The 19735-nt window shown below is 40.2% G+C and overlaps 1 protein-coding gene across 1 annotated transcript; it reads left to right on the forward strand.

Moving 5' to 3' along the window:
* Positions 1–471: 471 nt before the first annotated feature.
* On the forward strand, positions 472–8487 carry LOC6043083 (segmentation polarity homeobox protein engrailed). Its single transcript, XM_001855475.2, has 3 exons — positions 472–2100; positions 6039–6142; positions 6669–8487. Exons 1-3 carry the CDS (start codon positions 951–953, stop codon positions 6915–6917), a joined length of 1503 nt encoding a protein of 500 aa, XP_001855521.2. The 5' UTR covers positions 472–950; the 3' UTR covers positions 6918–8487.
* The last annotated feature ends 11248 nt before the right edge of the window (positions 8488–19735 follow it).

Genomic DNA, 19735 nt, shown 5'->3' on the forward strand with positions numbered 1-19735 from the left:
CCAAACGACGAACGTCGTGTGGGAAATGTGAACAGCGAAAAAGGGAACTAAGCCCGACGTCACGCACACAATCGAGACAGGCGAGCGCTCGTGATTCGTTTGTTTGGTCGTGTGCGTGCGCTCGGCCACGCCTACTGCGCAAGCTGTGTGCTGCCACCAATACAAGCAAGGACCAATTAGCACTGAAATATGTCTGTGTTGATGAATTTATTTGTGTTGCGTCTCGCTTGCGCCCAAGGCGCACGGGTTAGGCGGTCTCGCTCTCGCTCGCAGTGGTTGCTGCGGTTTGCGCGTGTGTGCGTTGTGTAAACTGATCCGGCGGACGAGCTCGAGGCTGGGAAAGAGAGCGAGCGATGTGAGCTTGCGGGGGTGAGCGAGATGCAGTGAGTGAGCGTTAATAGAGATACCAGAGTGGAGAAGCTGTGTAGCCTGGGCGCAAAAAACAAACCAGTCAGTTTGGTTGAGCTCTCACTCAGCTGTCAGTCACAGAGGCTCAGATCACAGGTGACATTTGACTATGTCACATCACAATTTATAATAGAAGATAGCTCGTCGCTCGTACGCTCGCTCGTGTTCGCTCTCGAGTGTTTGTGTCGGATTGCCGTGGTCGTCGAAGATCGGATCATCTTTCTCGATTCCGCTTTGGTGCGGCGTTTTCGGACAATTGGGATCAGCCGCGTGTGTTTGTTTTTCGGACTGACGTGATTTTCGGTCCGCACCCTTCGTGTTACTTCGTCGGAGTCGTTCCTCGTGGACGCACACGTGTGTTTGGGCTTAAGGAATTTCTTTGAGTCGCTTGAGTGTTGATGACAAGTTCCAGTGACGATCAAGTGAGATTGCCTAGTGAAGTGTTAGGAGGGATTGAAGTACTCAGTGTGTGAATAACTTTAAAAAAATAAAAACCAAGTGTAAACCAAGTGTAAGCCTAGTGTGAGACTTGAAGTGTCAGTATGGCATTGGAAGACCGTTGCAGTCCCCAGAGTGCACCCAGTCCGCCCCATCACCATCACCACAGCCAAAGTCCGGTCAATTCCGCCACGATGATCAACGGAGTTTCGCCTACCCGCGAAGAGATGTCGCCACTGGTTCCGATGTCTCCAATACACATCAAGCAGGAGGTCGGCGATCAGAGCCCCGCTCCACCACCCCAGCATACCAGCATTTCGTTTTCGATCTCGAACATCCTGAGCGAAAGCTTCGGCAAGGGGCCCCAAACCGCTACCCAGCAGCCGGTTAGTCCCATGGCAAGTCCACCATGCAGCTCAGACTCCGGTAGCCCCAACGGGCCAGCCCCGCACCATCTCCCTCACCATCATCACAGTAGCTTCCATGTTCAGCAACGTGCCCTGGAAAGGCGAGAAAGTCTGTTCCGTCCGTACGACATCAGCAAGTCCCCACGGTTATGTTCCAGCAACGGTAGCAGTAGCCACAACCCGTACCATACGGACAGTGAATCCCAGGACTCGACCTGCTACGAACCCCAAACGGCCGCTGCCGCAGCTACCGCCGCCAGCATGCTCATGTTCAACAACAACAACCCGTACCACCCGCGAATCCCAACCCTGTACGACTTCAGCACCAAAACCATCCCCAGCATAGACCCCCGGAACCCGCTCCTGAACAGCTTCAGCGCCACCAGCTACCCCAAACTGCACGAAGAGATCATCAACAGCCACCGCAAGTTTCAGCAGAAACTGCTGGAGAACCAGGCCAAAGCGGCCGCCGCAGCCTCAATCCACCCGCACTCGATGCCCCCGCTAGGATCCCTCTGTAAAACGGTGTCCCAAATCGGTCAGCACGTAGCCTCGAACCCCGCCCCGTCCAACGACTCGCGTAGTTCCGTGTGCAGCAGTGCCTCGCCAAAGCTGAGCCCGCGACCGATCCCGAAACCGACGGCAACGGTCGCCACGAGCCTGCCCGGAAATGGTGGGGGTGAGAGTCGGGCGAATGGGGATTCCGGAAATCAGAACAACAACAACGATGGTGCCTCGTCGGATGATGCGCGATCGGAGACGGGGAGTAGCAAGGATGGCGAGGGCAACGGAAATCTGTGGCCGGCGTGGGTGTATTGTACGCGGTACAGCGATCGACCAAGTTCCGGTAAGTTTCAGTCACGGTTGATCGATCAGATCTTCATATCTCAACTCCATGACTGTCTGCAGTGCTCATTATGGTTTAGAATTTTGGCTAGGGGTTCTTCTGTAAAGCTCTACCAACTGAAAAAAACCTAAATTGACGGTGTACAAGTTTGGGTTGATCATCCAGATCTTCATGATCTCAACTCTGAAGAGATATTGAGTGCTAAATTTGCTCTAGAATTTTGGATTCCAGTTTTGTTTGGTACACTGAAGTTATCTACCAATTCAAAATGCCGACAGAAACGATGTTATACGCATCGGTTGATCGACCAGATCTCCAATATCTCAACTCCATGACTGCTCAATGAGTTCATTTTGCTTCAAAATTTCTGGATTGAGTTCGGTTAAGTACACTGTAGTTCTGTAAAGTTCAAAAAACTTAAAAGACAGTGTACAAGCTTCGGTTGATCTTCTAGATCTTCAAGATCTTATCTTAAAAACAGTTTAGAGAGATTCAGTCAGCTCAAAAAAGCTCAGTTTAGTTCAGTGTATGTTTGTGAAGCTCTACCCACTCAAGCAACCTTTCAAGACATTGTTTACGTCTCAGTTGATCCTCCAGATCTTCATGATCCAAACTCTAGATCAGCTAGGACAGCTTACTTTGCTACGGGCCAACCGCAAAAAGTTTAGTTTGCTTCAGCGAAGCTACACGACCCTCGCCGCAAAAACATCAGCCTAAACAAGTTACAACCTCTGCTTAACCTTCCCCGAGCCTTAATCTTCTCCCGGGTAATGAGACCTTTAATGATCTCAAAAATTGAGCTACAATGTAATGGCCGCGCTTGCGCGGCTACCCTCCTAAAGAAATTAAGCATTAACCTCGCCATGAATCTTCAGTCGATATTACCTCTACGCGCGGCTTCGCCACTCCCCAGGATAATGACCGATCGTAATCATTTCAATAGCCCAGAAATCCCACCTCGCATGACAGCGCGATCGCCGAGACTTGCAATGGAAAAGCCCCCTTCGCAGCGCGAAGGTAGATTCGATTAATTGAAGAAATAAATAAATTTATTTAAGCGTTTTCAAGCGGGTCGACTTTCCCGAGTCGACCAACTTGAAATTGACTGCCAGTCAGCCAGATAAGAAGGAGGTTGGTTCAACTCTCGCAATTGCTCTATTTCAAGCTCGGAACCTTAATTAATATAGTATCGATAATTTAGTCGAACATAAATTGCGAATAGAGTTGCGATCGCGATAAGCGACCGCTGCACGACTTTAGCTGGACTTCGGCTTAGACGGTGCGCGCTAACGCGCGCCATAATGTCGACTGACGTTTCAATCGCTGCGCTATAATCGCGTTCTGTTTACTCTTAAATGAGTACTTTTATTACGAAATGATTAGAATTTATTAGGTTGAGTTGAAAAATGCATCGTTACGGTGCGTTAACTGTCAGTTTCCGAGGGGAATGTCGACTCTTTTATGGTACTTGGATTTGACAAGAACCTTTTAGTACGAGACAAAAGCCCCCCTCTCAGTTTCAAAATACATTTGTCCGACACGGTTCGCGGCCACCACTTTCTAGAGAGCTAATTGGTGCAAGTTGCCCGGAGGGCATAAATCGATCATCACCCGCCATAAAAATCCAGCTTCCAGCTATCGTGTTCCAACATATCATCGAACATATTCATTTCGGCTACTGCGCCGCACTCCAAGCCGCTATCCCGCTGACATCTGTTCCGTTTTTATGGTCGACACGGCGTCCCCCTCCGAGTGCTGCCTGTCGTCAACCCGCACTGTGTCACCGCTCTTCCACTAGAAGTCTGGCTTTGATCTCCAGAATTTCCTCCGTTTTCTTTTCGGTTCGGGGTTCAAAGTGGAAGAAAAACAAATAAACACAAATCCCCGGCGTAGAAGTGCCCCTCTTGGAAGTTGATCAAAGTTGTTCACACCAGATTTTATGAGACTAATTGATATTTTTTTGTCTTCCCGACCTCCATTATGGCGCGCTGCACGCTGGTGTGAACTGTCAAATTTCAGTTCAGCGCGCACGCTGCGCCGTGCACGGCGATAAATTATGGCACCATCATCGTGCATACTCAATTAGATGGAATTTCGAACTCGTTAAGACGCCGTAAATCAACCCGAAATTACCCTCCAATTATTGCTCCAATTAAGGCGGAGCGCGTGCAGCGAATACATGCGGGGCTTCATGAATAAATTATAGCAGCTTTGCCGTCGCTGTCACCGTGCGAATCAAAATCCCATTTGCAACGCGCGTAACCACAATCAAATTTTGCCCATTTCGAGCAGGTTCAACAAATTACAAATCGCCAACTGAAGCGGCGAACGCACACATTCCCGTCCCGTCCGTTTGACAGCAGGGGCTAACAACAACAAATTGTGGCATACCTGCACGTCCCGTGCCATAAAGATCGGCCCCAGCAATTATGCGCCGCCTTGCGGCGTCCAAATCGAGTGCGTCGCGATTGAGGTTATCTGCGACAAATATGGCCGCGGGCAAGCAAGCAAGCGTGGCTATCGCGATCGCTGTCATGGTGACAGATGAGTTTCGCTAGATGCGTGCGTGCCGATAATCTGCCGATAATCGACTCAACTTGATTGAGACATTGATGGATTTGCGACGACGCCATCTTTATCGATCCGCAGCACCTGTCAAAGTTCGCTTGACCCCACCCCCGAGCCCGCTTTCGCGCTAATTATTTGCCGTAATTGCCAGGTTTGACGTTTGACATTTACATAAAGCGGTAAACAATGGCTTTATTAGTTTTTCATGAGTGGTGGCGCACCGCTCGGTCGCAAGAATCGATATCGAACTTTCTTCGCGGGCGCTTCTTGGCGCGACGCGACAACTTTGATTGTTTTGACAGGTCCAACTCCGCTTTGCAAACGTAATTATCTGTCACGCCATCTAGGTCAGCGCTGTTTGTTGTTGTTTGGTTGACCCGAGGGGGTGACCAATCCATCAAATGTGTATGATTGGTGAGAAAGAGTTGCAGCTGCTGGAAAAGTTCGAAAAAGTTTTGACAGTTTACGGCCGCGGGCTCTATTAAAACGTCAAATTATCGCGCTAGCGCTCTAGCGCGCTCGCTGACGTGTAATTCTAATAAATATTCATATCGCGCAGCCACGGCAACGGTAGTCGATAAAATTTATAAAAGTTGGCCCTAGCGCGTAGATCGGGGGCGAATTAATTATCGACTAATATATTAATTAAAATTTAGTCAGAGGTGGGCTGCGAGCTGCGCTCGCTCACAAAATATACACTGTTAATTAGAATGATTATTTATTTTTATTAATTTAAATTAGCTATCTGTGCGCCCCTCGCGGAAGAAAGCTTACCCCCTAAAAAATTCTTCCACAAATTATCATACAGAAGCGATTTAGATTACTTCAACCAGGAAAGGCACGCATATTTTTCCTACAACTAATTACCCTCTCCCGAAAAAAATAAGCAAAGAAACGGAACAAAGAGGCGTAATCTTGCGCCACCCGCTGCTAGGTGGCAGCACCGATAGCTGTCAAAACGGGGAGGTGGGGTTCGCGGAATGTGCGAAAATCACGTTCCTCGCTTGCGAGGCGGTAATTAGTTGGAGTTAATTTGCCCGACGACGACGACGGAAGCAAACTCTGCGTGACACTTGACGAGTTATGGGTTCTTGGCGAGTTAACAGGTGCCAACCGGGAGTGAACCTTAACCTTTCGAGAAAAGCGCGCGCGGCGTTTGCCGATTTGTGCAATTTTGTCAGCAGGTCATAAATTGTCCCTCGCACACCGTGTCCTATCTATTCTGCGCCAGTCCGTTAATTGAATTAGATAACAAGAGCATTAATTATTATTTATGTGCACCTACCCGCACAACCGGTTCTGCGAAACGGTTCTGCCCCACTCAAAATGACATTTTTATTAATTTTCACATTGTTTCTCGCTTGTTACAGGTCCCCGCTACCGCCGCACCAAGCCCCCGAAGGAGAAGACCGAAACGCCGGAGGAGAAGCGTCCCCGCACCGCGTTCACCACGGCCCAGCTGCAGAGACTGAAGGTGAGTGTCGGGCCCCTCGTTGGCTGGATGATTGCTGGATTGACTCGAAATGTTGACTGGAATTTGACGGACTTGTAGACTAAACTTTTGAATAGCTTCGTTCGGATCTTATTTTTTCTGAATGTCGTACCCCTCGATTTTGACAGATGTACTGCTCAATATTATGTTGATTTTTACTGGTATATTCGAGTGGGAATCTTCAAAGTTGATCAAAATTCTGACAAACTTTGAGATTTTAAATTTTCTGAGTGTCCTACCCCTTGTTTGACAGTTGGACTGCACGAATTTTAGTAAATAATTACTGGTAATTTTAACTATAAATTTTTACATTTGGTCAACTAGAATTCCGACAGATTTGGCGACCGAAGACTAAACAGATGAGAGTTGGACTGCACGAATTGTAGTTGATTTTTGCTGGGCATTTCGACTGGAAATTTTGACAGTTGGTCGACTATAATTCTGACAGACTTGAACTAGACAAAAAAGTTACGAGTCTAACCTCAAATTTCCCTCTCTTCCCTTCCAGAACGAATTCAACGAGAACCGCTACCTGACGGAGAAGCGCCGCCAGGCGCTCAGCCAGGAGCTGAACCTGAACGAGTCCCAGATCAAGATCTGGTTCCAGAACAAGCGGGCCAAGATCAAGAAGACCTCGTCGGAGAAGAACCCCCTTGCGCTGCAGCTGATGGCCCAGGGTCTGTACAACCACTCGACGGTGCCGCTGACCAAGGAAGAGGAGGAGCTGGAGATGCGCATGAACGGCCAGATCCCGTGAGCCGACGGTGATGATCTCCACGGCAGGTTCCGTGGCAGCCATTGACACTCCGGTAATTAGGACGCTCGCACAAGACAAAGCCCGGGTCGTTGCATTATTGATCCGCGAACCGGTGTGTGAACCCATTTTGTTGCAGCATCTGACGCTGACAGCTGAACATAACCTCGCACGAGACGGACGACTTCGGAGCTGTCACTCACGCTCAGACGTGAGTGTGTGTGTGTGTGCGTGTAAAGCAGGCGAGGCTTCAAGAAACGAGGGGGGTATGAAAAACCAACAAATCCAAGTACAATTACATTTAAATAATTGAATTAATGTTCAGCCCCTCGGTCCGGTTCGAACGCGAACTCGGACTTGTGTAAAACAAACAAATCCCGGTGAAGGAACCAGCAAAAAGGCTGGCGAAACGAGGCCGTCGTGCATGGGAAAACGGCGTGTGTATGTGTAAATGTAAATATTGAATTTTAAAATGAGGCCCCCAGTTCGAGGGGGATGACACTTTCTCACGCGCGCGTGTCCTATCCCTCAAAGGGGGGAATGGAAAGTGGAGCAACATTTCTGAATAAAATTCGTCACCGGCGTGGTCGTTTGACGCAACTGTCAATTTGACGTTTCGAGCTGTCATCAAACGTCACTTTTGAGGTTTTCAACCTAAAAACAAGATGGCGACTGCGTCAAGCGAGCACGCCAGCGACGTCCAACTAAAAGCAAAAGATGCAAATGTGCGGTGCAATAAAAACGAGCAATTAGCGGTCCAGTTCGGAGCCCCCTCTCCTCCAAAACTGGACCACCCCGGAACACCAACCGTCGGTCGACGACGTGTGTGATTGAACTCAACTGAAACCGAATAGCAATAAATTAGACAAGTTATTAGTTCGCGCGTCCCACGTGCTCGAACCAGGTTAGGTTTACACTCACAAAGTAAAATCTTAGCAGTAAGTCGCACTGACACAGAGCACCGAAGAAGGCTAGCAAAAATCGCAAGAAAATATTAAAACGTTACTGTAAATACACCAACACTAAATAAACCGCAAAGGAAGTAGTAGAAGAGATTGGGGTGTAAAATATTAGCTACTAAAACTTAATTGAGATTAACGCGCAAGCGCGCGAGCAGGCGAAAACCAACAGAGAGAAAAAAATAAGGACTCTCCAAAGACTAGTGTGGGTTCCAATTCCCACGCGGAAGAAGATAATTAACTTTCAAATGCACACACCAAACCTGTCAGCAGCGAGCTCGTCGCCGTCGTTCGGTTATCTAATCTCTGAGTTATGTTTAATTATGCTGAGCGGACGCGCGCGCGCGCTTCTGGACTTTTGTATCGAAAACTGTGTACAGACTTTGAACTCGAATATCTACCCGCTACAATAATTTAATAATATTATTATTCTCGCTAGGTTAAGATTGTAACGTAGAAAAGAAGTAGTTGATTATCCTCCTCCCTAGAATAAGACAAAGAGAGCAGAAACCTATTATATTATATCAGACAAAATAATGCAAAAATCGAGAAAGAGAAAATAAGAGAGCGTAATAAAATACACTCATGTGATATTCAAAATATTAACACTGAAATCGTTTTCTTTTCTTCGTTGAACAAAGATATCACAAACCCTTGGTCATATTCCGCGCAAAACAATGTAATTGAGGCAATATCGAGGTGTAAACAAAGAGACTGTCTTGCTCGTTTCTAATGTAAACAACAACTGAAGTTAGAATATAGACTTTTTGTTTAAACTTCGACATTGACCCATTTAAATTGTTTTGCTTGATAAAACTGTTGTGTATTGAGAAGATGTTATCATGAAATTTAATTATAAACTTGAATAATCTTCACACATATGAAAATGAAACAATACAAAATATCTAAAAATAACTATTGAATATTAAAAACATTAGTTTAAAAATGATTTTTCATGAACTCCGCTGTTGGTTTAATTTGAGTTTAATTTGTTATCAAGTTTTTTTTCTTCTTCCAAAATGCAAGAGCTTATCTATCTTTTTTTCCACTCAACATTTGTGAACTCATTTCGTCGTGATTGTAGTTTTATCACGTCAATGCCAAGCTACAGACATTTTAGTAAAATAATGGCGAATTTTAAAAAAATTCTATGAAAACTCAATTTTATTACTTACATCACTGTTTCAGCTACTTCTAGCATTTTTATGTTTCAAAAAATTATGCAATAATTTTCATTGATTTAATTACTAGACGTAAGCACCATTACGTAGAAAAACATTTTAAATTAACCGCCTTTAGTAATCACATTGTTTTCAACATTTTGATGAAAACCGCTTTTTATGAAAACTTATTACTAATATTAACGCATTAATTTTTTATTATTTATTATTTGTTCATAGCTGGAATATGAAAATTAAAAAGTCTAAAATAAACCATGACAAACAGGGTTGCCAGGCAGGGATGCCAGGTTGCCAGATAAATCTGGCATTGCCAGTTTTTCTGAGTGTCAATTTGTAAAATTTTATTTTTTATTTCTTCCAGCCTTGTTGAATTGAAGTATGATGTTTATTTTGTGGAGCTATAATGCATAAAAAGTGAAAATACACCATTTTTGAACACAATTTCGCTCATTACTTTGAGAAAAGTTGCTTGCCAGGTTTTTTTTGCCAGATTATTTTCTGTTCAGACCTGGTAACCCTGTTGCCAGGTCAAAATTTACAATATCTGGCCAAGTGACGATAACAAAACTGATAAAAATCTGGTGACGGATGGAAAACAATTTTGTTAAAAAAAAACTTTATCTATTCCTGAGTTTGGTCATGTATATATAAGGTTAAAGCTAGCTAAAATTGGCAGAAAACCAAAATCAGGGCAAAATCTGTCCGGTTCTGGAATAGAGCATGGTTTATTTTTATGCTGTCGTGTACTTGAAAAAAGGTTTATCTGGCAACCATGAAAGAAACATATTTGCAAACATAAATTATGCTAAACTGACACACAAAAGGTGTTTTTACGTTCTAATTCAATGATATTGCAAGTATTTTTTTAAGTTTTAAAACTTTAAAATCTATGTAACTAAACATTTTCCTGAAAAAAATAAGGTGAAAAATACGATATCATTCTTAATATTTATCAAATCAGTTTTATAGTAATTTTAAGTTTAAAGAGAATAAATACCGTATACCGAAATGATACTGATTTCCGGGGTGACATTGACAGACTTTAAGGGAATGTGCATAATCCACGAGATCAAAAATTTTGAAATTTCCAGCCCAATAAGTCCAATAAGTGAAAACAAAAGTAAGTATCGAGATCCGTTAACAAAAAGTTCCGCTTTTATCTCATTTTTTAAAACAATATTGCTTCTCTTTTTCCTCCAATTTGTATACTGATTTTAAAACTATAAAACTTTGTATATTGATTTTAAAACTGAAAACAAAATTATTTTTCTTAATAGACTGTTTCAATTTATGTGATGATTGTTTATCAACATTTCTCTCTCAAACGCACCGAAATCTAACAAATCCACCATAAAACCCAACTCCAACCCCCCGAACCGTGAAAATCGTGCCCAAAACAAAGCAATTCAATTAAGTACAGTTTGAAACCCAATTCCGGCACACCAATCAACGCCGGATTTTCACCGAAATTGCAAAACCCAACCAATTCAATCCATTCCGTCTGGCTCGTTGCCGAGCGCATCCGATGTAATCGGATTAAATGCTTCTGGCCGGGGCCCCGGGTTAGAGAGGCTTCCGCCAGTGTCGAATCATCCACCCCAAAACACGGCGAATGAAAAATAATCGCACATCAAAAACAAACGATCGATGCCCGGTTTGGAGTCGTTGCACTTCTTCGTCCTTTTTTTTTGCGCAGTTGGTTGTGACGGGATTGATGCGTTTTGATGTCATCAAATTGTCACCTTCTGGAAACGTGAGCTCACCCTGGTGGATGTTACAAGGGCTTGGAATTAATTTTTCAATTAGTGTCTGTTTCTTTTAGTGGAAAAATGATCCAACTAGCTTCTTTATTGATGTGTTTTATTTCGAATGCTTGGTTCGTCACTTATTCGTCCGTCGGAGTCTCCGCACTTTTTGGACCCCTAACCGCTTAAATTAAGCTTGCTTCCTGTTCTAGTTTATTTCCTGCCAGAATTAGAACGTCTTCAAGTTTAAGAAAAGCCACGTTTCACGGGTGGGCTGCTAATTTCATCAACAGACTGAACCCCAAAACAAACGAACCTCTCTATCTGCTCACGTGTAACCGTACATATGAAAAAGGCGTAAGCAGCAGAAAAATCAACCAATTTTGCATACCACCCAGGGAGATGAATAAATTTCTTCATTTTCTACCACGAAAGGGGACAGTCTCCCGACTTCGGAGTCCCGAAGCAAAAATTAATCAATCCTTCTCATGCTTTGGTCAGCAGCTAAATAAGCCAAAAAGAAGGAAAACATCAACCGACAAGCATCGAAATGATAAACTAGTAACCCTTAACAGCTTTTTTTCCTTCCTCGTTTTTTTTCGCTTCCACAAATCCACAGTAGCAAATTCCCGGGGTCTCTAGAACGACATAACAACTTGAGTCACGGGGACCACCCCAATCGGGACGAGCTTGAGTGAGTGTGCTCAGCCTGGAAGTGAAGAAATTTTCATAAATTCTCATTTTGGCCTAACTTGGGGGTAGGTCGAGAATCCCATACCTCGTAGAAGACAGATGAAATTGAGAACGTAATTAATTAGGATAGTGAATAGAGAGCTTTATTTTCATAAGTTATGAACTCTCTTCTGGCAAAGTTGATTTTTGGGGTGAATCTGACAGAAATAACGCTTTAATTCATACAGTTTGAACTAATCAAATTGGTTAAACAAAAAATTGCTAAGAAGCTATTATGTACAAACAATAAATCGAAAAACAAATCCCGAGCAGACGGAAATAACTTGGGAATAACATTTTTGATACTTGAAAAAACTAAGCCAATAATATTTTATATTATTTATAACAAAATTTGTTATTCTTCGAACAAATCTCTGTTATTATTTTTTGATATTTTAACAACTAATCCGATCATGCCAATAACAGTTGGAGTTATTCCTCTACAACAAAAAATGTTATTCCAAAGTTGTTTTGGCCTTCAACCAATACAAATTTTGTTTTGATAACATAAACTGTTATTAAATCCATATGCAAAAATGGATTTTTCAAGAAGATTTCATAACACTTTCTGTTATTGTAACAGTATTTGTTATTGAAATGGCATAAATTTTGTTATTACCATCTGCCCGGGATTTGAATAAAATACTTTTAACGTTTATTTATTTCCAAATACAACAACGTTAAATTCTTGAAATTCGAAGATTACCGTGAAATCCCGTGAAATTTATCAATTTTCTCAAATTGTTAACAAAACATACATTAGCATTAATGTTTTACAATATTTGCTGAGAAGCTACGAATACTTAAATGGGCAAGGTGGGCAAAACCGCAATTTTTTAAGAGCCGCTCATTTTTGTTCGCTCATCAAAAAGAGCGGCTCTTTTGAACAGCTTATTCGCTCTTTTTAAGAATTTTGATGAATAGTTTTTTATGAATGGTGTGATTTTCAAAGTTATTTCATTGGACGTTTATAAATTATTTGAGGAAAAAATAAACTAAAAGTGATAAGATGCACTTGTCATGGCGGTCGAATAATTGAATGGCATCCAAACTTAAATCAAGGTATTTGGAGAAATCGCTATTAATTTTAAAATTGCGTTTATTTCTGCTGATATTTTCGTTGCAGAAAATATTCTGCGAACTCTTTTCTACACTCTGATAAAGTCTATAAATGCTTAAGTCTTATCGGGAAAGAGATTTGTTATAATCTCTGTGCTATTTATTAGATTTTTGGTCAAATTAAACAGGTTAAGAAATTTTAATCTCTTTCACGGTATTTTTTTTATTTTGTTTGAAAAATTATTTACCGAAAATATTAGTTTCAAAAAATTTAAGTGGTGTTCAAATATTGGCATAATGGCATAATATATTGATGAGAAATTTGCAATCGACACCCCAATGAAATATGACGTTTCAGCTCTCAAAATGTCTGGAAACAGCCACTTTTTAACTTGCTGTTTTTTTTTATCCTAAAGTACTTTACCGCAGGACAATTTTGGAATTATTTCTTTATAAGCACAATATTTGAAATTACAGACCACGGCTCTTTTTTGTGAGCCATGATTCCTACGCTCTTTTTAGTGAACCGACTCTTTGAGCGGCTCGCTCTCATTTTGCCCACCTCTAACTTAAATGATGTTTACAAAAATCAATTAGACTACACTTTTAAGAACATTTCAGATTTTTTCTGAGTCCTGTTAAAATTTTCACAAGATTTAATTATTTGGGTGGATGGTTCCCGTGGAAGTTGATAAATTATTTTTTTGGTTTGTTGTTGTTCTGGTTTTGAATAAAATTTTTAATATTTCGTCACAGATTATATAATTTTGCTATTGATTTTCAATTTGGTTTTTGAAAAGTCAGATAAAAATCATAAAAAAAACTTTTACTGGGCAAAATATCGTATAATATTAAAGTTTATTAATCATTTTTGCAGGACAAGATTATTAAATCGTGCTTTGATATGAAATTCAATAAATCTAAAAAGATTAATTAGAAGCAAATCTGCGAAATTTTTTTAAGCAATGTTAGTTGAAAATTAAAAAAAATTGTTCAATAAATGACAAAACAAACGCCCTAAATTTCGTTTCAAAATACAGTCGACTCCCTGGCTGTCGATCTTCTCGATATCAATAATTCTCCATCTATCGATGAATTCTTCAGTCCCTTCAATCTGCATACTTCAATTATCTTCATTCCTCGATATTTTCCCTTGCTTGAAGGATCTCTTCCTCGACGGTCCCTTGGATTCTGTTTGCTTTAAAAATCTCTTCCGGTTGTCAATAATTTCACTTTTTCATGGCTTGCATAGACATTTTACTTTGCGAAACGAAGCTTTGAAGGGTGTTTGTTTTTGTTTGCTAGACGTTGCCATGATTCTCTCCCATAGCTGGGTATCAAGAAAACAATATTTCCAATCGAGTCTTCATTTTGCATCGTTCTGTAAACTGATGATTCTCTTCCTCGACGGTCCCTTGGATATTGACAACCAGAGAGTCGACTGTATATAAAGAACCCATCCATAAACCACGTGGAAACTTTTTTTTATTTATTGAAAATTAATATATAATGAAGCATAAAATTTGTTTTTGTAAATTTTACCTAAAATTTTCAGAGTTAATTTAACATTTTTTACGTTCCATGAAATTTCCGTGAAATTTTGTGTTTTGAAATTAAGGTGGTATCTTTTATAAATTTAGCATTTCTTAAGTAGTCAAAAACCCTGATGTAATTTGGTAGTAGCATTTTTGTGACACATTTTTAGATCCATTTCTTTAAAGAAGTTAAGTGATACTGGAAAAATAATTTCTATTTTCCAATCAAAATAAAAGCAGTTCTACCAGAATTAAATTGATGTGACATCCATCGTTTCAACAAATTAAAGCAAATTACAAATTCGGAAATCGAGAGCTATTTTCATTTTCAACAAAATTCATTTTTATACAGATTTAAACTATCTGACAAAGAAAAGTAAGGCCAGGTTGCCAGAACTTCAAAGATTTGAAATCACTGATAAAAAGTTACCAAATAAACGATTGTTTTTTCTGTTCTTCAGTATGAATTTTTATTTTGAAAAATATATGCAATCTTCAATGTCCTTATTTGATGCAAAAACATAATTAAAGTAGAAGTATCAGAACCATAAAAAGTTCATTTGGCTCTTCCTGTAAAAGTATCAATCCTACATTTTCAACACAAACTAAATCTCCGCAATCAATCACACTTCCTCTGCAGCAATTCCACGTCAACCCTGGAATGTCCGATGAGCTGTGACGATCAGATGCCACTCACGTGCCATAAATAAGTGTCATCATTATCATCAACATTCGTTCGCCGTCCAAATCGGAGACAGACCCCCAGATGCTATCAGGCATTAGAACCGTTTAATCACTCTAATAGAGCTAATTCCTCCGAAAACGGTCACTAATGCGCCCCCGATTGACTGACCACCATGACCAGCGACCGGCAGCCACACAAAACATGGAACGGTTCAGGAGTTCTTGAAAAGGGGACACACAAAAATGTACCATCAATTAAATAAATGGCCCATAAATCAAAACTAGCAAAGCTGCGGTCTACGACGGAGAAAAAAAAATCCGAAGTCGAGAGGGATTAACCTGCGCGAACTAGGAAGCGAAAAATTTCCATCAATTTAAGTGGAAGTCAAAATATTTGACAGTAGCACACTGCAAGTCATGGCTTTTCGTTTGAAATCGATCGCTCGAACCAACTCCTCATTCATGAGCAGTGCAGGACAAGAAAGAGTGGTAAAACGGTAGCTAAAGAGTCGGTCAGCTGCCGGTGTGTCCTTTGAGACCGGCCGGCGATGAATTGACTGTGTTCGCTTGGTGGAGGTCGGCAAAGAAGGCAGAAGCGAAACTTGGAGGAGATAATCTGGCTGGGAAGGTGTTTCTCTAATCACTCCTCAGAAAGACCTACAAAGATTTGAGTGCGTAGTTTCGCATGCACAAATATTTACTTTCTCAATGAATGGGATAAATGCACAGTGGTTCGGTGGAAGGCTTCTGTTTTTTGGCAACTTCAGCAAAAACGGTTTTGTCATAATTTATTGATCGTCCTCTTGAGACTAACCTACAAGAAACACCACGATTCGGTATTGTTCAGCTCGCAAGAGGTTGTTTGAAGGCCTCCTCTGCGCGCAAGAAGTGAAAGGAGCTACCGAATTGGATTCCATCAGAGTTGGTTGAACAAATTGCCTCAAGGTGTTGTATATTGGAAGCCCGGAGGAAAATATTTGGACAGCAGTAGCAGCGTGAAGTACAGAGTGGCCTACGAATTCATTACCTCGAGAGAGCTGCTGCTGCTGCTAACACGTAACCTAATCAAAACAACGTGATTGCTTTATTATGCAAATCAAGATTGCAAATTGAGGGCCGGCAGCGACTCTCGGGATTGTAATTGACACAAATCAAGATTAATCCTTGTACTGACCGTTTCCGACAACAAAAAAAGATCGTAAAATTCCACTGATGATCATGGCTGACGGCGAACCTGTCACCGTGGTACTTAGGCTAATTAGTATGAAAATGAGCCAGTTGAGTTTTCCTCTCGGCTCCGGGTTTTCCCCCTTTTCCGGCCCTTTACGCACGCCAAGTGATTGAAAGATGAAAGAGACCGACGACGAGCGTGGCAAGTGTGTGTCACAGGGTCTGTGTCTAGACGGAACTAGGTATTTTGATTCTGCTAAATGATGCACGTTGGAGTCTAAAGTCAATTTTAAGAGCACTTTTGAAATCACAGCTCCATAATTTGAATGGCATTTGTAAAAAAAAAAACAGTTTTAATAAAATTTAAAAATACTATAATAAGTTTTGTACATTAACTAAAAGATACTTTTTTTTTTCTTTTTCAAAAACGAAACTTTCAACCAACTTGTGCTATACCAAACCACCCAAACAGCACTCGCAAATCGCGTCTAATTCGTTCGGATTAATTAAATCTCGCACTTCATCATTTCAAACGCCACCGCCAAACCCTGGATTTAATGCGAAGTTTCAAGAAAAGACCACCACAACAACAAAGAAAAAATGCATTTTTAATGCCACTCATGAATCAAACGTTTAACTCCATTAATCATCGCGCGCTGGCGCACTTTTTAGCCACACCGACTAAACGGCTGAGCTCCTTCTTTTTTCTCAGTCGTTGTCTTAGCTGACGGTTGGATTGGCTTGGCGAGGTGCTAAATTTCGCCTGCTAAATTGTGCTTCATTTTCTTCATTTTGATCGCGGTGATATATGATCTTTTGGTTGGTTGAAGCTCAAAAACGACATGGAACTCAACCAAATAAGACCAAACAAACAACGGAATTGAAAGAAAAATACCTCGAAATTAAGCAAAAATATTTTTTGAGTCGTTTGTCCTTCTAACAAATCTGTCTTGAATTTCCCAAAAAACAAAATTCATAATGTTTTTGAAAATTGAATTCAGCTTCCTAAAACAAAACATAACACTCAATTGCAAATAAAAAATCTATCAAAATCCATCTATGTATAAAAATACGCGAAAAGTTACATCTAGTATCAAACTAGGATTTCGGTACGGACATCAAATTTTTTAGGTTCATTCGATTATCTATCCAACAATAGGTCGGATGATTGATCCGGACAAAGTTTTCATTAGCGATGGAAGAATCTTCATCAAAAGAAAATCTTTTGACGCTCACCATAAGAAAAAAAATCGGAAAAGAATACGACTCTCCTCTCTCGCTCACGAAAGATAGGTAAAAAGAAACTCAAAAAATCATCTTCTGGATTATTCGATGAAACGCCGATTTTACTACTACACTTGCAGATGTAACGTAACACGTCGAAAAATGACTTATCACTTGTCGTACTAGTTGTGATAACAATAATGAGATTCACAAAAAATCTTCTACTGATGAATAATCTTCAAAAAATTCGGGAGCGATTTTCTTTTGCTTGTTTTTCCTCCTCTCTCTTTCGCGGGTAAATAAAGTTTATTAGCCAAAAAGATGTTTTTGTGATTATTCCATCTTTAGTTTTCATATAAGTGGTGATAACATTTTAGATTCGTTTGGAAGGTCTATCACTAACCTATCCAACGATAGGTATGGCAGCCGAGCTAAAGCTTTTATCTGAAAATAAATATATTTTTTTCAATAACAAAATTATTTGTTTTCGCAACGATTGAACAACTAAATTAAACTTTCCAACTTTCAGCCGAAGCCGAGATATTTGCTCATAATTTGGTTCCAAGTCAATATGTATAAGTGAAAGTGAGTCTAGGAAGGCTTATTAAAAAATCATTTTTCGAGCAAAACACAAAAAAATAAGAATAATAAAAAAATACAGCTTTAAAATCATAATTTCAAATTCTTGGAAAATATTTTTAACTATCCTAATTATGTTTTTAATAAATCGAAAAAAAAAACAAACAAAACTATGTTATTTGAATATAAATAAAGTAAAATTTCTGAAAGATTTTAAAAAATTCATAAAAGAAATAGTTGAAAAAAGACATATTAAATTTAATTTGAAAAAATTGCATTCATTCATCAATAAATCAGCAATTATCTGCTTATAAATAAATTAGTAATCCATAAAAAACGATATTCCCAAGTAACATTTTTTTCCAGGAGTTCTACAAGAGCTCTTCAAGATAGCTACAGCATAGCAGTTTGGACCACGGTAGGATAAAACTCTCTTCAAGTACTCTTCCAAACTCCTGAAAAAGTTTTGAAGAGAATTTTATCCTACCGCGGTCCAAACTGCTATGCTGTAGCTATCTTGAAGAGCTCTTGTAGAACTCCTGGAAAAAAAAATGTTACTCGGGTTGTTCTGTTCTGCTAGGGATATTACTCATTTCCAGTATCTAACCTGTGTGGTAGCAGCAAAAAACGGGAAGCCAAAAATCATTTTCATTTCTCTGGTTGATGCTTACCCAAAATAAAAAAGGCAGCAAAAAACCAAACTCCCCACAAACGGCATTAGAAAGAAATTCGAGGAGACATAAAAGAGAGTCAGCAGCATAAGCATCATTATGGGAAAAACAGTCGAGATCGAGGTTTTGGGAGGCTGAAGCGGGGAACCCTCAAGTGGGTGGTGGGTGGTGGCGGTCGGTCTCAAAATAGGTGGTCCAATTAGAACATCTTGTTAATTAAACGGTTAATCATTAGCACAGACCGTTTGTTGCCGTTTGAGCTGAGCCACTCAGCTCGGCTGCTTCTATAATATCGTTAGCAAACTGCCTTTTTGAGGGAACCGTTCGTTGTTTTGGAACACACACACCTCACATCACTCAGAGTTAAGGAGAAGGAGGAGGATGTAGAGGTGGTGGGACTTTCTGGTATGGTACCCAACCAAACCAAACCAACCATACGCATTCATTCTTGTGAAGTCGACGATGAGGAGCCAGGAATTTTGCCTTTCATCTACAAGAGAAGATAAGCTATTTTGCAGCCGCTGCTGCTGACTAGAAGCCTGGCAGTTGTCGGCAAATCTTCACCTTTTAAACGAGAATGGAGCTGATTAACGACTGGCAGGGTTGCCAGTTTAATTATTTTTCTTTGCATAAATCTATGTTTTGAAATGAAAAAAAAAATTGCCATCGTAAAAAGCAAATGTTTCAAAAATTCAAGTTATTTTTAAATCAACCGAAACATGCTAAAAATGATTTTAAACGCAGGGGAATGCATTTCAAATGTATTTCAGCTGATTCTACTTATATTTTTATTAAAATTTTTAAGTTTTGAAAAAATATTTTTTTGCCCCCTGATTTTTCCACGGTCTACGGTCCACGGTTCAATTTTGAATAGGGGAGGGGGGGGAGCAAAAACTTTAAATAAAATTTGTACCAGCCTAAACAGAGAAAAAAAAGTTGTGAATTTGTAAAAAATATTTAATTTTAGTTTAAAACTGTGTTAATATAACAATTAAAAAACGCCATTGCAAATTTATTCATTTAAAAAAATGAATTTTAGTAAAATTTAAAACAATAAAATAAAATATGAGTTCAAAGAGAAAAATTCTTTCGCACGATTCACAATAAAAATATTATGAAATTGTAGTACAAATTGGGACATTAATTTTGCGCATTTTTTTCTTTAAATTGGTTGCCATGTAATTTCACGATTTTTTTTCTTTTCAAAACAGAGGTATTATAAGTACAACTTTCTCGAATAAAGGGACAGTCCCAAAAAATGGTTTCATAAATTTAAAGTTAT

This window comes from Culex quinquefasciatus, chromosome 2, assembly GCF_015732765.1.
Source record: "Culex quinquefasciatus strain JHB chromosome 2, VPISU_Cqui_1.0_pri_paternal, whole genome shotgun sequence".
NCBI classification, from domain to species: Eukaryota; Metazoa; Arthropoda; class Insecta; order Diptera; family Culicidae; genus Culex; species Culex quinquefasciatus.